Source organism: Symphalangus syndactylus, chromosome 4 (assembly GCF_028878055.3).
Source record: "Symphalangus syndactylus isolate Jambi chromosome 4, NHGRI_mSymSyn1-v2.1_pri, whole genome shotgun sequence".
NCBI lineage: Eukaryota > Metazoa > Chordata > Mammalia > Primates > Hylobatidae > Symphalangus > Symphalangus syndactylus.
In genome coordinates this window covers 93863138-93879792 of record NC_072426.2, presented here as the reverse complement: position 1 = coordinate 93879792, position 16655 = coordinate 93863138, and the positions used below count along the sequence as shown (strand labels likewise).

At 50.1% G+C, this 16655-nt stretch overlaps 1 protein-coding gene across 1 annotated transcript; it reads left to right on the top strand.

Moving 5' to 3' along the window:
* The first annotated feature begins 1193 nt into the window (after positions 1-1193).
* On the top strand, positions 1194-13552 carry SFTPD (surfactant protein D). Its single transcript, XM_055275552.2, has 8 exons — positions 1194-1527; positions 3929-4130; positions 8480-8596; positions 8853-8969; positions 9285-9401; positions 9835-9951; positions 10571-10654; positions 13062-13552. Exons 2-8 carry the CDS (start codon positions 3932-3934, stop codon positions 13436-13438), a joined length of 1128 nt encoding a protein of 375 aa, XP_055131527.1. The 5' UTR covers positions 1194-1527; positions 3929-3931; the 3' UTR covers positions 13439-13552.
* The last annotated feature ends 3103 nt before the right edge of the window (positions 13553-16655 follow it).

Genomic DNA, 16655 nt, shown 5'->3' with positions numbered 1-16655 from the left:
GATCGAGACCATGGTGAAACCCCGTCTCTACTAAAAATACAAAAAAATTAGCCGGGCGTGGTGGCGGGCGCCTGTAGTCCCAGCTACTCGGGAGGCTGAGGCAGGAGAATGGAGTGAACCCGGGAGGCGGAGCTTGCAGTGAGCCGAGATCGCGCCACTGCACTCCAGCCTGGGCGACAGAGCAAGACTCCGTCTCAAAAAAAAAAAAAAAAAAACAACAAGAAATGCTTAAAGTTCTAAACATGGAAATGAATGGACAATACTCCTCATCATAAAAGCACATTAAAGTGAAAAACTCACAGATTATATAAAGCAATTATATAATTGAGACTAAAAAGCAACTGGGTAACAATTATCATGACAGGAACAAAACATCACATAACAATATTAACCTTGATAATAAATGGAGTAAATGTTCCACTTAAAAGATTCAGATTGGTGCTGGGTGTGATGGCTTACACTTGTAATCTCAGAACTTCGGTAGGCTGAGGCAGGAGAATTGCTTGAGACCAGGAGTTTGAGACCAGCATGGGCAACATAGTGAGACCCCATCTCTGTAAAAAATTAAAAAGAAAAATTAGCCAGGTATGATCATGCTCACCTGTAGTCCTAGCTACTTAGGAGGCTGAGGCAGGACAATCACTTGAGCCCAGGAGTCTGAGGCTGCAGTGAGCTATAAATGCATTATGGCACTCTAGCCTGGGTGACAGTGAGACTGTCTCAAAAAAAAAAAAAATAGATACAGACTAAAAGATTGGATGAAAGTAGCATCAGCTCAGGGGTCCTAACTAGTCACGAGAACAGTGCACAAGACAAACACCAGCTAAGATGGCAGGGAGAATAAGCCTGAACAAGGCAAGGCAGAGGTCTGCTAAGGGAAATCCATCCCACAAAAGACAAGAGAGGCAGGGGCTCTCTGAGGCCTAGAGCAGCATGCAAAAGAGCAACTCTTTCCAGGTGGCAGCTCCCTAGCTGCTGCCCCCACATGCTGTTGCCTCTGCAGCCACTCTACCTGCCCCACCCCTGCCCAGGTATTCCAAGCAGCTCTCAGCTCTTTCCCAATATCTAGGCAGTGCTGTTGAGATAAAGGAAGAGGAGAAGTGGACACAGCAGGTCTTGGCCCTTAAGATCTGCAGTTGTGAGTTCCTTTCGCAATCGCTGTAGGTCATTGTGCAACTTGCTGGTCTCTGGACTCCTGATTTCTAGACATCTATAAAATACAGACACTGATGATGCCACTTAACTCACAGAGCTGCAGTGAGAAAGGTGCAGATGAGATCAAGGCCTGATAGTGTTCTGCAAACTATAGTGATGGATGTGCATAGTGTTGTGAATATCAGTGGCGGGTTTCCGGAACGCAGGTGGGAATAAGAGTGAGTGAGTCAATAAAGAAGAAAATTGCCCCACTTCTTGAAGGGAGTTTTTGGGGCTGGGCAGCTCAGGGTACAGGGCAGGCATAAATAGTGAGTGCCTGCCAAGCAAAGGCTAGTTTGCTTGGAGCTCCTGGGGCCTAACAAGAAGAAACCTGTAAGTGTCTCTGTTCTTGCCTTCTTTTTATTTTCTCCACATCCTGTAAATATCCCTCTGCCGACCTGGGCAGTTCAACCTATTGGTGTGGAGGGTCTGTGTAGCTGTTCTGGTCTAGGAGGCATGGGTGCAGGAGGTGGGGAGCACAGGAGGTCTTATGGTGTTCTTCTGCCCCTTATTCAGTGACCTCAGCCCAGGGAGGATTTGCTTTCTCAGCTGGGGGTGCACAGGGTGTAAGAGTGGGTGTGACACTATCTAGACCTGGGATGCCACAGTGTGGAAGCTTCAGGTGGAAAAATGCAATTCTAATTTATCTCTAGGCTCTTTTCTGCACTGATTTCTTCAGAAAGGACAGTGGAAGGGAGACAAACCCAGGCACTCACAGGCCGGGGTTCTAAACCCATCCTGGTGCCAACAGCCTGTGGAAAAGCAGGGCAAGCCTGTTTTTCTCATAGCTTCAGGTCTTTACTTTAAAAAATATACTTACTGGAGTAGGTCTCTGATTTTCCAATCCATGTTCAGAGGAGATGGCCTTTTCAATGAAATTGTACTCTGAAAGCTTAGCATAAACTGGGCACTGCAGGGGTTGAGGGGGACCACGACTCTGCCCACTCCATCTGCTGCCCCAGCCAAGATGCCTCATCTGAATCCTGGGCCTGAAAACCCAGGTCTGCCCTCTCCAAGGGTCCTTCAAGCCACAGTGGCTGCTGGTGCCTTCTGTGCCATCTCGAGCCTGTAGACAGAATGCCTATTGCCTTTCATTCTTCCCCAGAATCAGACACAGGGCCTGAGGGGTGAGGCAGCTGCAGGGCACAGAACAATGCCCTTGCTCTGTCCTGGGTCTAGCCCTTGCTGCTCATGATTGAGCCTTTGCCAGAACAGGTGTAACAAGGTAGCTGCTGCTGGCAGTGAGCTCACCCAGGTGTTTCTAGAGACTACCAGGATACCCAAGGAAGTGGTGATTTCAAAATTGAAAGAGGCTAGTGAGAAATAGGGGTCATCCACAGCCCAGAATCACCCGCAGTCAAAGAAGAAAGCACTCCTCTGGGCAGGAAGCCCCCCACTTGCCACCACCCCAGTTGGCCTGGTGACCCCTTTATTTGCACAAGTCCCTCTGGCTTTTTTCCCAGCTTCTGCAAATCTGATCAGCTCTTTTCACTCTCATAACTTTACGGTTTCTCATTGAGAGAAAAGATACCCAAAACAGGGAATGTCCCAGGTCCTGCTCTTATCCTGATCTCAGTTCCTGACCATCTTAGATAGTAAATGGGTTCCCTGTTGGGCAGTTGCTCTTGCTTACCCACAACACTAGCTTTCTGCCTGACTGAGCCTACCTGGCATGTCCTCTTTCCATATAAGACTTCTTTTTTTTTTCTGAGATGGAGTCTCACTCTCTTGCCCAGGCTGGAGTGCAGTGGCACGATCTCGGCTTACTGCACCCTCCACCTCCCAGGTTCAAGAGATTCTCCTGCCTCAGCCTCCCAAGTAGCTGGGATTACAGCACACACCACCACATCCGGCTAATTTTTTATATTTTTAGTAGAGATGGGGTTTTGCCATGTTGGCCAGGCTGGTCTCAAACTCCTGACTTCAAGTGATCTGCCCGCCTCAGCCTCCCAAAGTGCTGGGATTACAGGCATGAGCGACCATGCCCGGACTCCACATACTTCTTTTCCAAACCCTTTCAGGTCTTAGAAGAACTCCAGGTGTCTCAGGATTTCTCCTACTGCTAGTTTAGTGTCTCTGAAAACTTTCACCTGGGTTCCCTCTGGAACTTTTCTCTAGAGACAGCGCCTGCTTCAGGAATGGCAAATTGCCAGGCAAATGTGCACCACACTCCCAGCCTGCGCTCAGGAAGGACATCACTAAGCATTCAGGACTCTGGCTGCATTTTCAGACCAGCACTGTCGGCGCCAGTGCTAGTCCATGCAAGACAGCAAGAGAGAAGAAACAGGCTTGCCTTGTCTGAGCTAAGCCAGTTGCCTCAGTGGTACAGACAGGGAGACGGTCTAGGGAGTGGTGGGGGGTGTCCTGCCCAGAGGCACTCAATGAACCCTTCTTGATGTGACAGATGGCCCCAGTGGGGAATGCTACATCCTAGCCACTGTACCAAACTTAGTGCCCAAGGGAAGGCACAAGAAGGGAAGACATGAGCACCTGGAAATGGGGGATGCTGCTGTCAACCTATGTCAGAGTTCCAGCTGGGTAACTCATGCCCTCCATCCAGACCATGTGCCCACCTTGTCCTTAAACTGCTTTTGGATTCCTGCTGCTCTAGGCCCCATAGCAGAGGAGAGAAGTTGGGAATGGGGGCTTCCGTCACCTCTAGAAGCTGAGCCAAGCCCTAAACCATGTCCATGAAGCATAAGCATGTCTTTTCTCTTTCTGTTCCCCTCTCCAGGCCATGCTGCTCTTCCTCCTCTCTGCACTGGTCCTGCTCACACAGCCCCTGGGCTACCTGGAAGCAGAAATGAAGACCTACTCCCAAAGAACAGCGCCCAGTGCTTGCACCCTGGTCATGTGTAGCTCAGCGGAGAGTGGCCTGCCTGGTCGTGATGGACGGGATGGGAGAGAGGGCCCTCGGGGCGAGAAGGGGGACCCAGGTAGGGTGGGGCCCTGGGCTTATCCTGCTGGGGAGGAATAGTCATTGGAATTGTAACTAGCCCAGCAACTCTGGGTACTTTGTTATGGAAGTCTGGAGATGTGTTTCTTCCTCCCAAGAAGGCGAGTTCCACACTGCTCCACCAGCTGGCAAACGAGTGGCTGTGCTGAGCCCCCATGTGCCTCATCCAGCACCCAACTGTCCTAGCTCCTCCCCTAGGATCCCCAGATCCTTCCCATCCTAAGAGCAAGCAAACAGTGGTAAATTACTGATATTTGGGGCCTTCTAGAGCCCTGTGCCAGCAGTTAGCAGTTGTTCATTCCAATTAAATGATGCCTGTGCAGGGCATTAAATATCTTAAATATTTAATTAAACACCACTGCATGAAGGGTGGGAAAAAATGGGGCTCCATGGCTCCATTCTCAAGTCTAATCAAGAGGATTTGCTCTAATACATTACAGGGAGAGAAAAGGCATTCATATTTCTTTGTCCACCCCTGTGCTTGGGCATTCACTTGAGTAGTTCATTTAATCCTCCCAAGAGTCTTACGGGGGACATATTAATCTCCTTCAACAGGTAAGAAAATGATGATGCAGAGAAGCTAAGTAACAATGAGTCTGGAGGTGGAAAGGACGAAGGCTCTGCATCAGACTGGCCTGGGCTTTACTGCTGGCTCCATCTCCACACTGGGCGAGCCCCTCAGTGTCACTGAGTCTGTTTTTTTATCTGGTAATGGGAATGATATCTACCACCCAGTGGTGAATAACTGAGCCAAAGGCTTTATTTTTTCTTGAGTCTCTGGGATAAAGTTGCATTTTCTGCTGTACCAGATAGGTGAATTATCTTGAGCTTAGCAGAGGTACTGATGAGTAAGGGAACTGTCCTTGGAAATACTGCTCCCCGCTTGCAGGGAAGGATCTAGGTCTTACTGGCAAGAAAGGAGAATTCCATGAGCCAGCAGCATGAACCAAGGGACCTCTATGATAGTGGGCAGGGCTTCAAAGGGATCAGATACAGTCTTTAACTTTCCGGAAAGATGAAGCAACATCCCCAGGCTTTGTGGGGTAAGGGGCAAGTGAGCATCTGCCTGTCCCTTACAGACAGAAAGTGGCTCCCAATGTGAATGGGATGGGGCTTGGGGAGGGCTGCCCAGAGGGGATCTCAGAATGGGGGTGGGGTTCACCTTGGCAGCTCTTTCTCAGAGATTCTCAACTCAGTCTGGCCTCCAGTGGGGCCCCGGATTTGAATCTCAGGGATCTTTCCCACAATGGCCCTGGGAGCTTGCCGCCTGAAGCATGGTCAAGGCCTCCCTTCCCCACATATGTGCCTCAACCCGTGCACATTCCAGGCCTGGCTTTGGGTCAGTACTTGGATAGAGGACAGAACACAGTGGGGCTGCAGGATGAGGCTCCGCTCTGGCTTCTCAATTGCAGTCTCTCCAGTCACTCCACTGTTACAGATCTGAGGGCTGGGTTCCCTCAGAATCCTCAGCATCCTCAGAATCCACCCAGAATAGGTCTGTGTGGGGCCAAAGTCTGAGCTGATGACAAGCAGCCCTGCAGAGTTGGAAGCATGCGGTTCCCAGAATCTGCTATGAGGGAAATTGGGGCTTGAAAGAAGAGAACTTTGAGTAGGGGTGGAGGGTGGAGCTTGAGTCACTCTGGTGACACCCCCGACGTATCATGGAGAGTAAATATGACCCAGATCCTGCCTTTGGGGAGAACAATTCCTTATTCGTCAGCACCTCCAGCATTCCTGCTCAGCAATATTCCGTGGGGGAGTCCCTCCAAGGATGCTCATCTCCCTTGGACAAATCACATACCTTACAGCAGCCCATGAGTCCCGGCAGGACCACCCTGTACCCCTGTACCCCTGCTGCTCCTCTGACTTCGGTGCCACCACCCCTACTCAGCTCCAACCACATAGCTTCTTTCTGGCCCCCGGCCACGCTCAGCCTCCTGTCTCCTTAGGGGCTTGCCATTTGCTCTTCTCATAGCTGTCCCTGCAGCTCACACTTCACCTCCTTTGGGGCTTTACTCCTGGATCACCTTCTCAGTGAGGTGCTCCCCGACCACCCTACCGAAAACAGACCCTACCCCCAACACACCCTATGCTTTACTTTTCCCTGTGGCATTATATCTAACATACCATATGTTGTACATTTTTAATGTTTTATTATCTGTTTCTATGAGATAGAGTTGAACTTCCCTAGAGAATGGCTGTTTATCCCCAGTATTTGGGACAGTGCCTGGCATGTATTAGAGGCTCCAGATATATTTATGGAATGAGTGAATGGAAGATGGAAGGGGTGGAGGAATTTTCGGAGTCAAAACAGCCAAAAGGCTGGGCCATAAAGCTCCACTTCAGGTGGCACTCGGGTGCAGGTCTAGGTCTCTGGGGACACTAGGATACACAGTGAGTGTTTTGAAAGGCATGGGTGCAGCGTTGGGAGAGGTGCCCCTCCTCCATCCTGGTGCGCGCATGGCCTCCATAGTTGGTGTACCAAGAACAAGCAGGCTCTAACACTCCCTTCTGGAGAGTGATGTTTTTCTCTTGGTCCATCTTCCTGCTGCTGGCTTGGCCAGGGTGAAGCCCAAGCGAGGCTCCACGTGGGGTCAGGACATCCTGCCTTGAGCACAATGTGCTGTTGAGTGTCAGAGGTAGGGCCCATCCTATCACCCTCTGTGCTTCCGTTTCATCCCTAATAAGGACTGTAACCAGTCGGACAGGCAGACAGGCTGGAAGGCAGGAGCACTGGGCTCTGGTCTTAGCCACTTAGTACTCGTGGGAAAGCAACCTGGGCAGCCGGACCCAGGGCACGGAATTCCACTGGGCATGGAATTCAGATGTTTCCAGGTGGTGGTGCTGCTGGGATACGCCAGCACAGACTCTTCCACCCATCCAGCAAATTTACCCCCAACCACACGCTCGCCCCTCACGGAGGCCTGGCCTCCTCTGCCATGGGAGCATGGCTTCCAAGCCTGAAATGTCACTTCCTCTCTGCAAATCTCCCTCAATTCTCCTTGCCCTTAGAATCCCACTTTCTCTTTGAAGAAGACAGCTCTGAGTGTGTGAATGCTGGAGTGGGGACACTCGGATGAGATGAGGGACACTTCATGCATTGTCCTTCCTCTCCCTTGTCTCACAGTGTATTATGAACCCCCTGCTGAGCAGGACCTGAGGCTAAGCTGAGATTTGCATCTGGCCTAGTGCTAGGTATAAAGTAGATGCTGCATAGATGGCTCTTAGTGAACAAATAAATGAGCAAATGGACCAATAACTGAATGAACAAGTTAGCACCACCTGTCTGGTGCCATTTCTGGTTGGATTCCCTTACATATATATATACATGTATACACGTATATATATACGTGTATATACGTGTATACACGTATATATATACACATATGTATATATACGTATATATATACATATACATATATACGTGTATACGTATATATATACACATATGTATATATATACGTATATATATACACATATGTATATATATACGTATATATATACACATGTGTATATATATACGTATATATATACACATATGTATATATATACGTATATATACGTATATATACACGTATATATGTATATACGTGTATATATATGTATATATGTGTATATATATGTATATATGTATGTGTATATGTATATATGTATGTGTATATACATATATACACATATATATATATATACGGAATGCAAGAAGTCCACGATCACTGGTAAGAGCTGACAGATTACCTGCCATCAATACAGTGGCCTTGGGGCAGGGGAAGGAGCACCGCATAGAAGGTCAGACAGGTCTTGGCTTTAATCCACCTCCAGCTCTGGAAGGCTTCTTCCTCATCTATAAAATGGGGATGTTGATACCCATTTCCTGGATCACCGCTGGACCCGGGTGTGTGACAGTGGAAGTCTCATGCTCTGCAGAATCCTGAAAGAATGCTGGGGGCTGGCCGGGCGCGGTGGCTCACGCTTGTAATCCCAGCACTTTGGGAGGCTGAGGCAGGCGGATCACGAGGTCAGGAGATCGAGACCACAGTGAAACCCCATCTCTACTAAAAATACAAAAAATTAGCCGGGCGTGGTGGCGGGCGCCTGTAGTCCCAGCTACTCGGAGAGGCTGAGGCAGGAGAATGGCGTGAACCCGGGAGGCGGAGCTTGCAGTGAGCCGAGATTGCGCCACTGCACTCCAGCCTGGGCGACAGAGCGAGACTCCGTCTCAAAAAAAAAAAAAAAAAAAAAAAAAAAAGAATGCTGGGGGCTGATCCTGCAGGCAGCTGGCCCTTTCTGGGTCTAGGGCCAGGTCTTTGTCCGTTTCTTCTGCTGCTACAGGTTTGCCAGGAGCTGCAGGGCAAGCAGGGATGCCTGGACAAGTTGGCCCAGTTGGGCCCAAAGGGGACAATGGCTCCATTGGAGAACCTGGACCAAAGGGAGACACTGGGCCAAGTGGTGAGCAACTGGGTGTCGATTTCAGGTGTTTCCGGGTGGTGGTGCAGCTGCGAGTATATGCCAGTGGGCACGCACAGAGCCCATCCCAGGAAGAAGGTTGTCTGAAGGTGGCACTGGGTCATTTCAGGACAGATGGGGCCTGCTGTTGGGAGGACAACAATGCTGCCTCCCTGACCTGTTATTACCCTCACCTTACTACACACTCCTCCTGCCAAGAGGGTTCATTGTTACTGACCGGGCTGGTGCTTTTCCTCAGGACCTCCAGGGCCTCCCGGTGTGCCTGGTCCAGCTGGAAGAGAAGGTCCCCTGGGGAAGCAGGGAAACATAGGACCTCAGGGCAAGCCAGGCCCAAAAGGAGAAGCTGGGCCCAAAGGTAGGTGGCTGGTCTGTGGCCGGTCTGAGAAGGGAAAGGAGGAAGGACAAGGGTCCATGATGTGACCTGAGGCGTGCTCAGAGTGCCAGGGAGAGCCCAGACCCTTGATGCTGCAAAGGCCTTGCCGTGCACCTTCCCAATCCCCACAACTGCAATATTTTCCTCTCACCCTCCACAGAGGAGCCCCAGAAAGCTAGGAGGGTCTCCCCACTTCTCTCTCTGACCCTAAAGTTGTGGGCAAAAAGCTCCATTGCTAACAAGAGTTCTGCTGAACACACTCTTAGCTGTGTTTGTTCCTGTGTGTTCCTTCCTCAGGAGAAGTAGGTGCCCCAGGCATGCAGGGCTCGGCAGGGGCAAGAGGCCCCGCAGGCCCTAAGGGAGAGCGAGGCATCCCTGGTGAGCGTGGAGCCCCTGGAAACGCAGGGGCAGCAGGTGAGCAGTGGAAAGAGCTGGGCTGGGCTGGGTCCAGTTCTCCTGTGTCTGCTTGGAGCTGTGAATGTCTACCCCTCCCCCCCACCACCCACAAAGGCAGAGGTGGCATTGCTGGAACACAGGGAGAATCTATATCCAAGAAGGGTGCATGAGGGGGCTCTGGGGACCTTTCCTATCTAGGGAGAGTGGGGTGCTAAGCAACCGAGAAGTCTATATACAGGGAAGGTTAGTTGTTGGGTGGCAGGGCAGTTTTACACAGTGGGGTTGATTGCTGGGTGACAGGGACAGTCAGTGTACAGAGAGCTGCATGGCTGGGTACTGGAGACCGTCTATCTATTTCTGGGCAATAAGGATAGTTAATCCATGTACGGGAAGGTAAAAATGCTAAAAAAGAAATGGGTACATAGCTCACCCAGTTCTTCTTTCACCCCAGGGTCTGCTGGAGCAGTGGGTCCTCAGGGAAGTCCAGGTGCCAGAGGAACCCCAGGATTGAAAGGGGACAAAGGCGTCCCTGGAGACAAAGGAGCAAAGGGAGAAAGTGGGCTTCCAGGTAAGGCAGCAGCTCCTGGCCCAGGGAAGCCCCGCTGGGGCATGGGTGGGCAGAGAGGAAGCCCTCCCTATCCCAGAGGAGGGGCTCTGGGATGTGTGCCCTATTAATGGCAGCTGGTGGGCGGAACTCAGGAAAGGTGGACAGGCTGGAAGGCAGGAGCACTGGGCTCTGGTCTTAGCCACTTAGTACTCATGGGAAAGCAACCTGGGCAGCTTCTCCATCTGACTATCGGGAAAACTACAACTGCCTTCCCAATTCACAGGACAGTTTTGGGCATTAAAAACCCAGTGAATAGAAAACACATGAGTGTGTATTCCTGCCCAGCAACCCCCACCCACCCAGTGGAGATGCCATTATATTCCAAGACTTTAAAGTCACAATGTCATCTGGTTAAGTGTCAGTGAAGTACAGGGAGCAATTTGTCCATAGCAGAACCATAAGACATCCTTGCACAGCAGAGGCCAGCTGTGTCAGCAGATGTGAGCTTGCTGTGGGTCAGCCCCACAATATGTGCCTGCAACTAGACACCCTTCCTTTGGGGCTCAGACTCTGAGCTCTTCCTTCGCTCTCTGGACAAGTCTTTTCTTGGCCATTTTCTCGGCCATTTTCTCCCCTCTAGATGTCGCTTCTCTGAGGCAGCAGGTTGAGGCCTTACAGGTACAAGTACAGCACCTCCAGGCTGCTTTCTCTCAGTATAAGAAAGGTGAGTTCCTGGATCTGAACCTGGGCCCAGCACTGGCATTGGGCCCCACACTAGATCTCGACCTTGATTTGGCCTTTGGCTGGGGCTAGACCTTTGGCTGGGCCTGAGGCAGAGCCTGCCCTGGGTCTAGGATGGGAATGAGCTGGGACCTGTGTAGGGCTGGACCCGGGACTGTGGCAGGGGGTAGGGCTCAGGCTGGGATGGGGCTAGAACAGGGCAGCCACCTGCTCCTGGAGCTGAAAGTAGATCCAAGGGGGCAAAGGAGGAGGACGTGGCCCCTATCACCAGCTCACCAGGCTAGCAGTAGCATAGTAAAGGCCATCAGGCTCCTGAACTACCCAGCAACCTCAGTTCCACCTGTGCCCTGAGACAAACTGTTGTCCTGAGTCCAGTGCAATTCAGTAGAGCCTCTCTCCTGCCTACCTTGTGCTGGTCCCTCTGATAGACAAGGGGCTACCCAACATGGGCTGCATTTTTTACCTCAGAGGGGCCAGGTATGGGAGTGCCCAGTGATGCTGCTGCACATCCCAAGGCAGCCCAGAAACCAGATACTGTTCTGGGAGCTAGGACTGGGGTTCTGCTCTGGGGGTACAAGGCAAGTGGGAGCCTGACCTTGGTATGCGGCCATCAGATAGCTCACCTTAGGTGTGCTCTTGGTTCAAATAGGGGGCAGGCTGCTTCTGGGCTCCAGCCACTGCTGGGCTCTACCTGCAGCTCTGGAGGCATTTTAGAGCAGAGAGTTTGCCCTAACCCTGGAATCCTGAAAAGTCAGAGGCGTCAGGGGCACACACTAGAGGGCCAGATGCCTTTTTGAATCTCCACATCAGTGCTCAACTGCCCCTACTCTCCTCTGCCCTTCCTAACATCAGCTTTGAGTTCAGGCGAATCTCACTGAGGCAAAAAATAAAAGATAAAAGTTTTCCGAAGTAGTAGAGCATAAAGGGGCTGACCGGGTGCAACATAGATTTGGCTTCTAAGTACCCAAGCTCTGAGATGAGAGTTTCAAGCATTTGGTGTATAGCTCTTTCTGCATATGCTCTAATTCACCCAGAGGCACAGTGACAGAACCACACAGAGGAACATGTCCATATGCACCCACCGCATGTGTGTGCACTTAAACACCATAAAACTAATTCCACCTCCATCTACATCCATGAGCTCATATGTTGTCTATATAGCACACACAAATATGCACACACATCCAGATGAACCTTACATACTTTCATGTACCTTTGGATATATGCACATATATTCAAAGGCATGCCCACATATGTGCATGGCACATAAACCTAGTAATGGTGCATGAACTCTTATGCTGACTTTGTTCAGGGATGCTCTGGGTGCCACCCTGAGCCCATGGAGAATCTTAAGGACGATGAGTCAGGGTGCAGCCTGCGTTCTGAGCAGCCCAACAAAGACAGGGGCACAGCCTTCTCTGGAGCTTCCAGTGTCCTTTGAAGAAGATTTCCGTGCATGGGCCCAAGAGCCACAAAGACAGACTAAAAAGAGATACTTGACATGTCACACAGGCAATGCTTTTGTGAAGTGAGCCCTCATTTTAGAGATGAGGAAATGGAAACCCTGAAAAGGGAAGTGACTTTCCCTGCCCATGCAACAGCCGTTGCCAGGGTGGATCTGAATGCCTGGTCTTCCAGTTCCCACTCAGGGCTGTCTCCAGCACTAACACCACTCCCCTGCGCCTCACTCACACATGTCCTTCAGATGCCCTCCTCCACTCCCTCAGCACCTCCCAGGCAGGCTGACTGGCTGGGGCATCACCCATGTGCATACTAAGAGGCCGACATGAGGCCAGACCCAGAGCAGAGATTAGCATCTGGCAGCTTTCAGATGTCCTCTCCTCTTCCTGTCTCTCCCCTTTCATCACCTCATCACACAGCACAGACCCTCTCCGACAACCCCACATCCCCCACTGTTGTACAGGGTGACAGTGGGCTCATTGCAGGTGTTTTCTGTACTCTCAGAAACTGGACTGGTCTACACTGTGATCAACTTGGGAAAAATTGTTCATTTCTACATAGTAATTGAGAAATCGATTCTGGTGTATAGCATGTGCCAAAATAGAAAGAGCACGTCTGAGCTTTGGTGTCAGACTGAGTGAGGTTGAATCCCTAACTTCACGTTTGCTGCTTGTGTGACTTTGAGCCTCTCAGCTTCTCTAAACTCCAGTGCTCTCATCTGTAAGTGGGGAATCATGGTGTCACCTCACAGGGTAGGTCATGGGACGGGGGCTGTTCTGGAACAATCTCTCTTGCATTCTCTCTGGCATCCTGATGTGGCGCCTGTTTGGGAGGTCTGAGAGGCTCAGGTTGGAGCACAGAGGTCTCAGAGCCCCTGAGCTTTAGCCAGTTGATGCCACAACCCCAACCTGACTCTGTTCTTCTCCTAGTTGAGCTCTTCCCAAATGGCCAAAGTGTCGGGGAGAAGATTTTCAAGACAGCAGGCTTTGTCAAACCGTTTACAGAGGCACAGCTGGTGTGCACACAGGCTGGTGGGCAGTTGGCCTCTCCACGCTCTGCCGCTGAGAATGCCGCCTTGCAACAGCTGGTCATAGCTCAGAATGAGGCTGCTTTCCTGGGCATGACTGACTCCAAGACAGAGGGCAAGTTCACCTACCCCACAGGAGAGTCCCTGGTCTATTCCAACTGGGCCCCAGGGGAGCCCAACGATGACGGCGGGTCAGAGGACTGTGTGGAGATCTTCACCAATGGCAAGTGGAATGACAGGGCTTGTGGAGAAAAGCGTCTTGTGGTCTGCGAGTTCTGAGCCAACTGGGGTGGGTGGGGCAGTGCTTGGCCCAGGAGTTTGGCCAGGAAGTCAAGGCTTAGATCCTCGTGCTGCCAATATCCTAATAAAAAGGTGACCGTCTGTGCCGGGGAGGACTTCTCTACAGAACGTGGCCAAAAGGTAGGGCTGCTGCAGGACACCACAGAGTGAAATGTGAGGCTTCCTTCACACTAAAACTCCTTTCAGGGGAAGAAGGGGCCAGCCTGCTTTCCCTATAAGGGATAAAAGTGGGTCTCCAATGACCTTCCTGTCCCCAAACCTGAAGACTCCTTTTCAGCCCCTTTTCTCAAACCATAAGCTGCATTTGACCCTGAAGATCTCTCCCTCCTCTTTCAAGCACTTCCTCCTCCCAACTTCACAGATACCACTTTTGCCTACTCTGACTCTTTTTTTTTTTTTTTTTTTGAGACTGGGTCTCTGTCACCGAGATTGGAGTGCAGTGGTGCGATCTGGGCTCACTGCAACCTCTGCCTCCCAAGTAGCTGAGACCACAGGCATGAGCCACCACGCCCAGCTAATTTTTTGTGTTTTTGGTAGAGATGATGTTTTGCCATGTTGCTCAGGCTGGTCTTGAACTCCTGGGCTCAAGTGATCTGCCTGCCTTGGCCTCCCAAAATGCTGGGATTACAGGCATAGAACACCACCCCCGGCCCCTTATTAGTCTTTTTAGCTTGTCCCTCTTTCTCTCCTTGACCACTTAATGGTGCAGTGCCAAAGTCTCAGCTCTCAGCTGTCTTCTCTTCTTACACTCACTCCAGAGATGAGCTCATCCTGTCCTCTACTTTAAATTCCTTCTGCAGGCTGGTGGCTTCCCTGCAGGTATATCCCTATTCAGCACCTCTTCCTGAACCCCAGATTCCTCTAGCCAGTTCAGGCTGGAGCCCAGGGATAAAAGGAGGCTCCCAGCCTCCATGGCTGCCTCTTATTTCAAGGTCTGAGCCCAGGAAGCTGCACAGCATGGCAGGGTGACCTGGCAGAGAATGTCTGCCTCCCTAGCTAGGCCACATGTCCCTGCACTCAGTAGGCCATTCCTCACCCCTGCACTGCCCAGGATCTGTCTCCATCGCTGCCAGCATGACTGCCTCTTGACTCATGGGAGGAGTACCAGCTGCACAATCCTAAAGCTGTTTGAAACCTTAGGGAACTTTGGAACAAAGGGTCTCTGGCCAAGCTCCGATTTACCTCCAATCCTCTTCTTGCCTGGTGATTCCAGGAATGTTCTTTCCTCACTCAACCTTAGAGATAATCTAGTTAAATCCTCCTCCTCATTTTCCAGATATGAAAACCAAGGCACAGAGGGATGAAACTGTGCAGGGACAAAAGGGGAAGTCAGTGTTACAGCTGGGTCATGGCTGAAGATAGACATGGCTAGTCATGCCTTCATGATCCTGCACTTCCCTAACATAACAAGATGAGTAAGCTGCAGGATTGTTCTAGCAATGGACAATAGCGGCACTCAACAAGTGGATTTCGAATGAATGGATGGATGATAAGAGTTTTAACCATGAGAATAGAGAAGAGACCTCTCTTTGTGCAATTACCAAGCCTCAGAGACCACTCAGAGACCAAAGCAGTCTTCGTTACTGTCCACTCTAATTGCCTGTGACTATTAGGCCTCTCTACGGCTAACAGCAGGCCTGGCATCTTATGGTAGGTTTTACTGTTTCTCGCCAATCTTTCACTGAGAGGACTTTTGAAGGCAGGCATGAACCTGTGATGTGGGTCACTCCTGGGGAGAAGCAGAAAAGAGTGGGTATACATTTCCAAAATGCCCTCTCATCTGCTGCCATATCTTCTGTGATTATAGACAGATAGGTAGATATAAAGTTCTTGTACGAGGCCAGGTGAGGTGGCTTACATCTATAATCCCAACACTTTGGGAGGCTGAGGCGGGTGGATCACTTTGAGGTCAGGAGTTCAAGACCAGCCTGACCAACATGGGAAAAACCCTGTCTCTCCTAAAAATGCAAAAATTAGTTGGGAGTGCTGGCACGTGCCTGTAATCCCAGCTACTTGGGAAGCTGAGACGGGAGAATCACTTAAACCCAGGAGGTGGAGGTTGCAGTGGCCGAGATTGCGCCACTGCACTCCAGCTTGGGCGACAGAGTGAGACCCTGTTTCAATAATAATAACAATAATAATAAAGTTGTTGTACAATCAAGCATTCTGGAACCTGAGCAAATGCATGGAAAGCAACTGCCCTTGGGGGTTGCCTGGATCTAGGCAATGGACTTATACTCTGAGTGATATTTGGGGGTTGTTACTGCAGTGCCCATCCTTCCTGGATACATTTGAATATTAACATGTTTGCTCTCTATTTACTTAAGAGTCTGTAGGCAATCTCAGACTACCTGGCTGAAACACCTTTGAGCCACAGAGAGGGACTTAGGAGTACCCTGCCTGAGCAGAATGGTCCTTATGTAAGTCCTGTTTGTAGGGCTGAATAAAGTGTTTTTAAGATGTTTCTAGGCCCTTTGATCTGAGGAAATTGCAGAGCGGCCTCATTGCCAGCGCTTCTACATATTTATTTTTTAATTCCCTTAATACTTCATTTGAGGCATAAGTGCCTGGGGCCAGGCCAGGGCTGAAAGGTCTGATGGCAACTTCAGGCCAAGCAAACACATTCTGTGACCAGAGGGAAGGATCAGGGCAGGAAGGGGATGCTTGGCCCCCAGCTAGAGAGACGGCCTGAGAGAATAGAGAGAGGATGAGAGGGATAGGGATCCTGCAGAGAACCTAGACACTTACTGCACCCCTATACAATGTTCACAGGAAAGAAAAGAGGGAGTGGAGGAAGGTGTGAGGACTTCATGAAGTGATTCTAAAGCTCTTATGAAAGAATGACTCTCAAGGGTTAGGAAAATTGCTTAAAATGGGATAATTAGAATGGACTTGACCCATCTATGTTAGAGGGTTTTATAAAACTAGCATAATTGAAGTTGTAGATTAATGACACAGAAATAGACAGAACAATGAAAAAGAACAGAAAGCCTCAAAATGGGCTCAAGTATGTATATATACACGTATGTATCCTATATGCATGATACAGAGAGAATGCCAAAATTACAGGAAAACAATGACTTACCAATGAATTATTCTGGGTTAAATAGTTAAACATTTAGAGGAAGTGTAAAATCAGATTATTTTATTACATATACAACTTAAAATTAGAAGAAAATATAAGTAACAATTTATG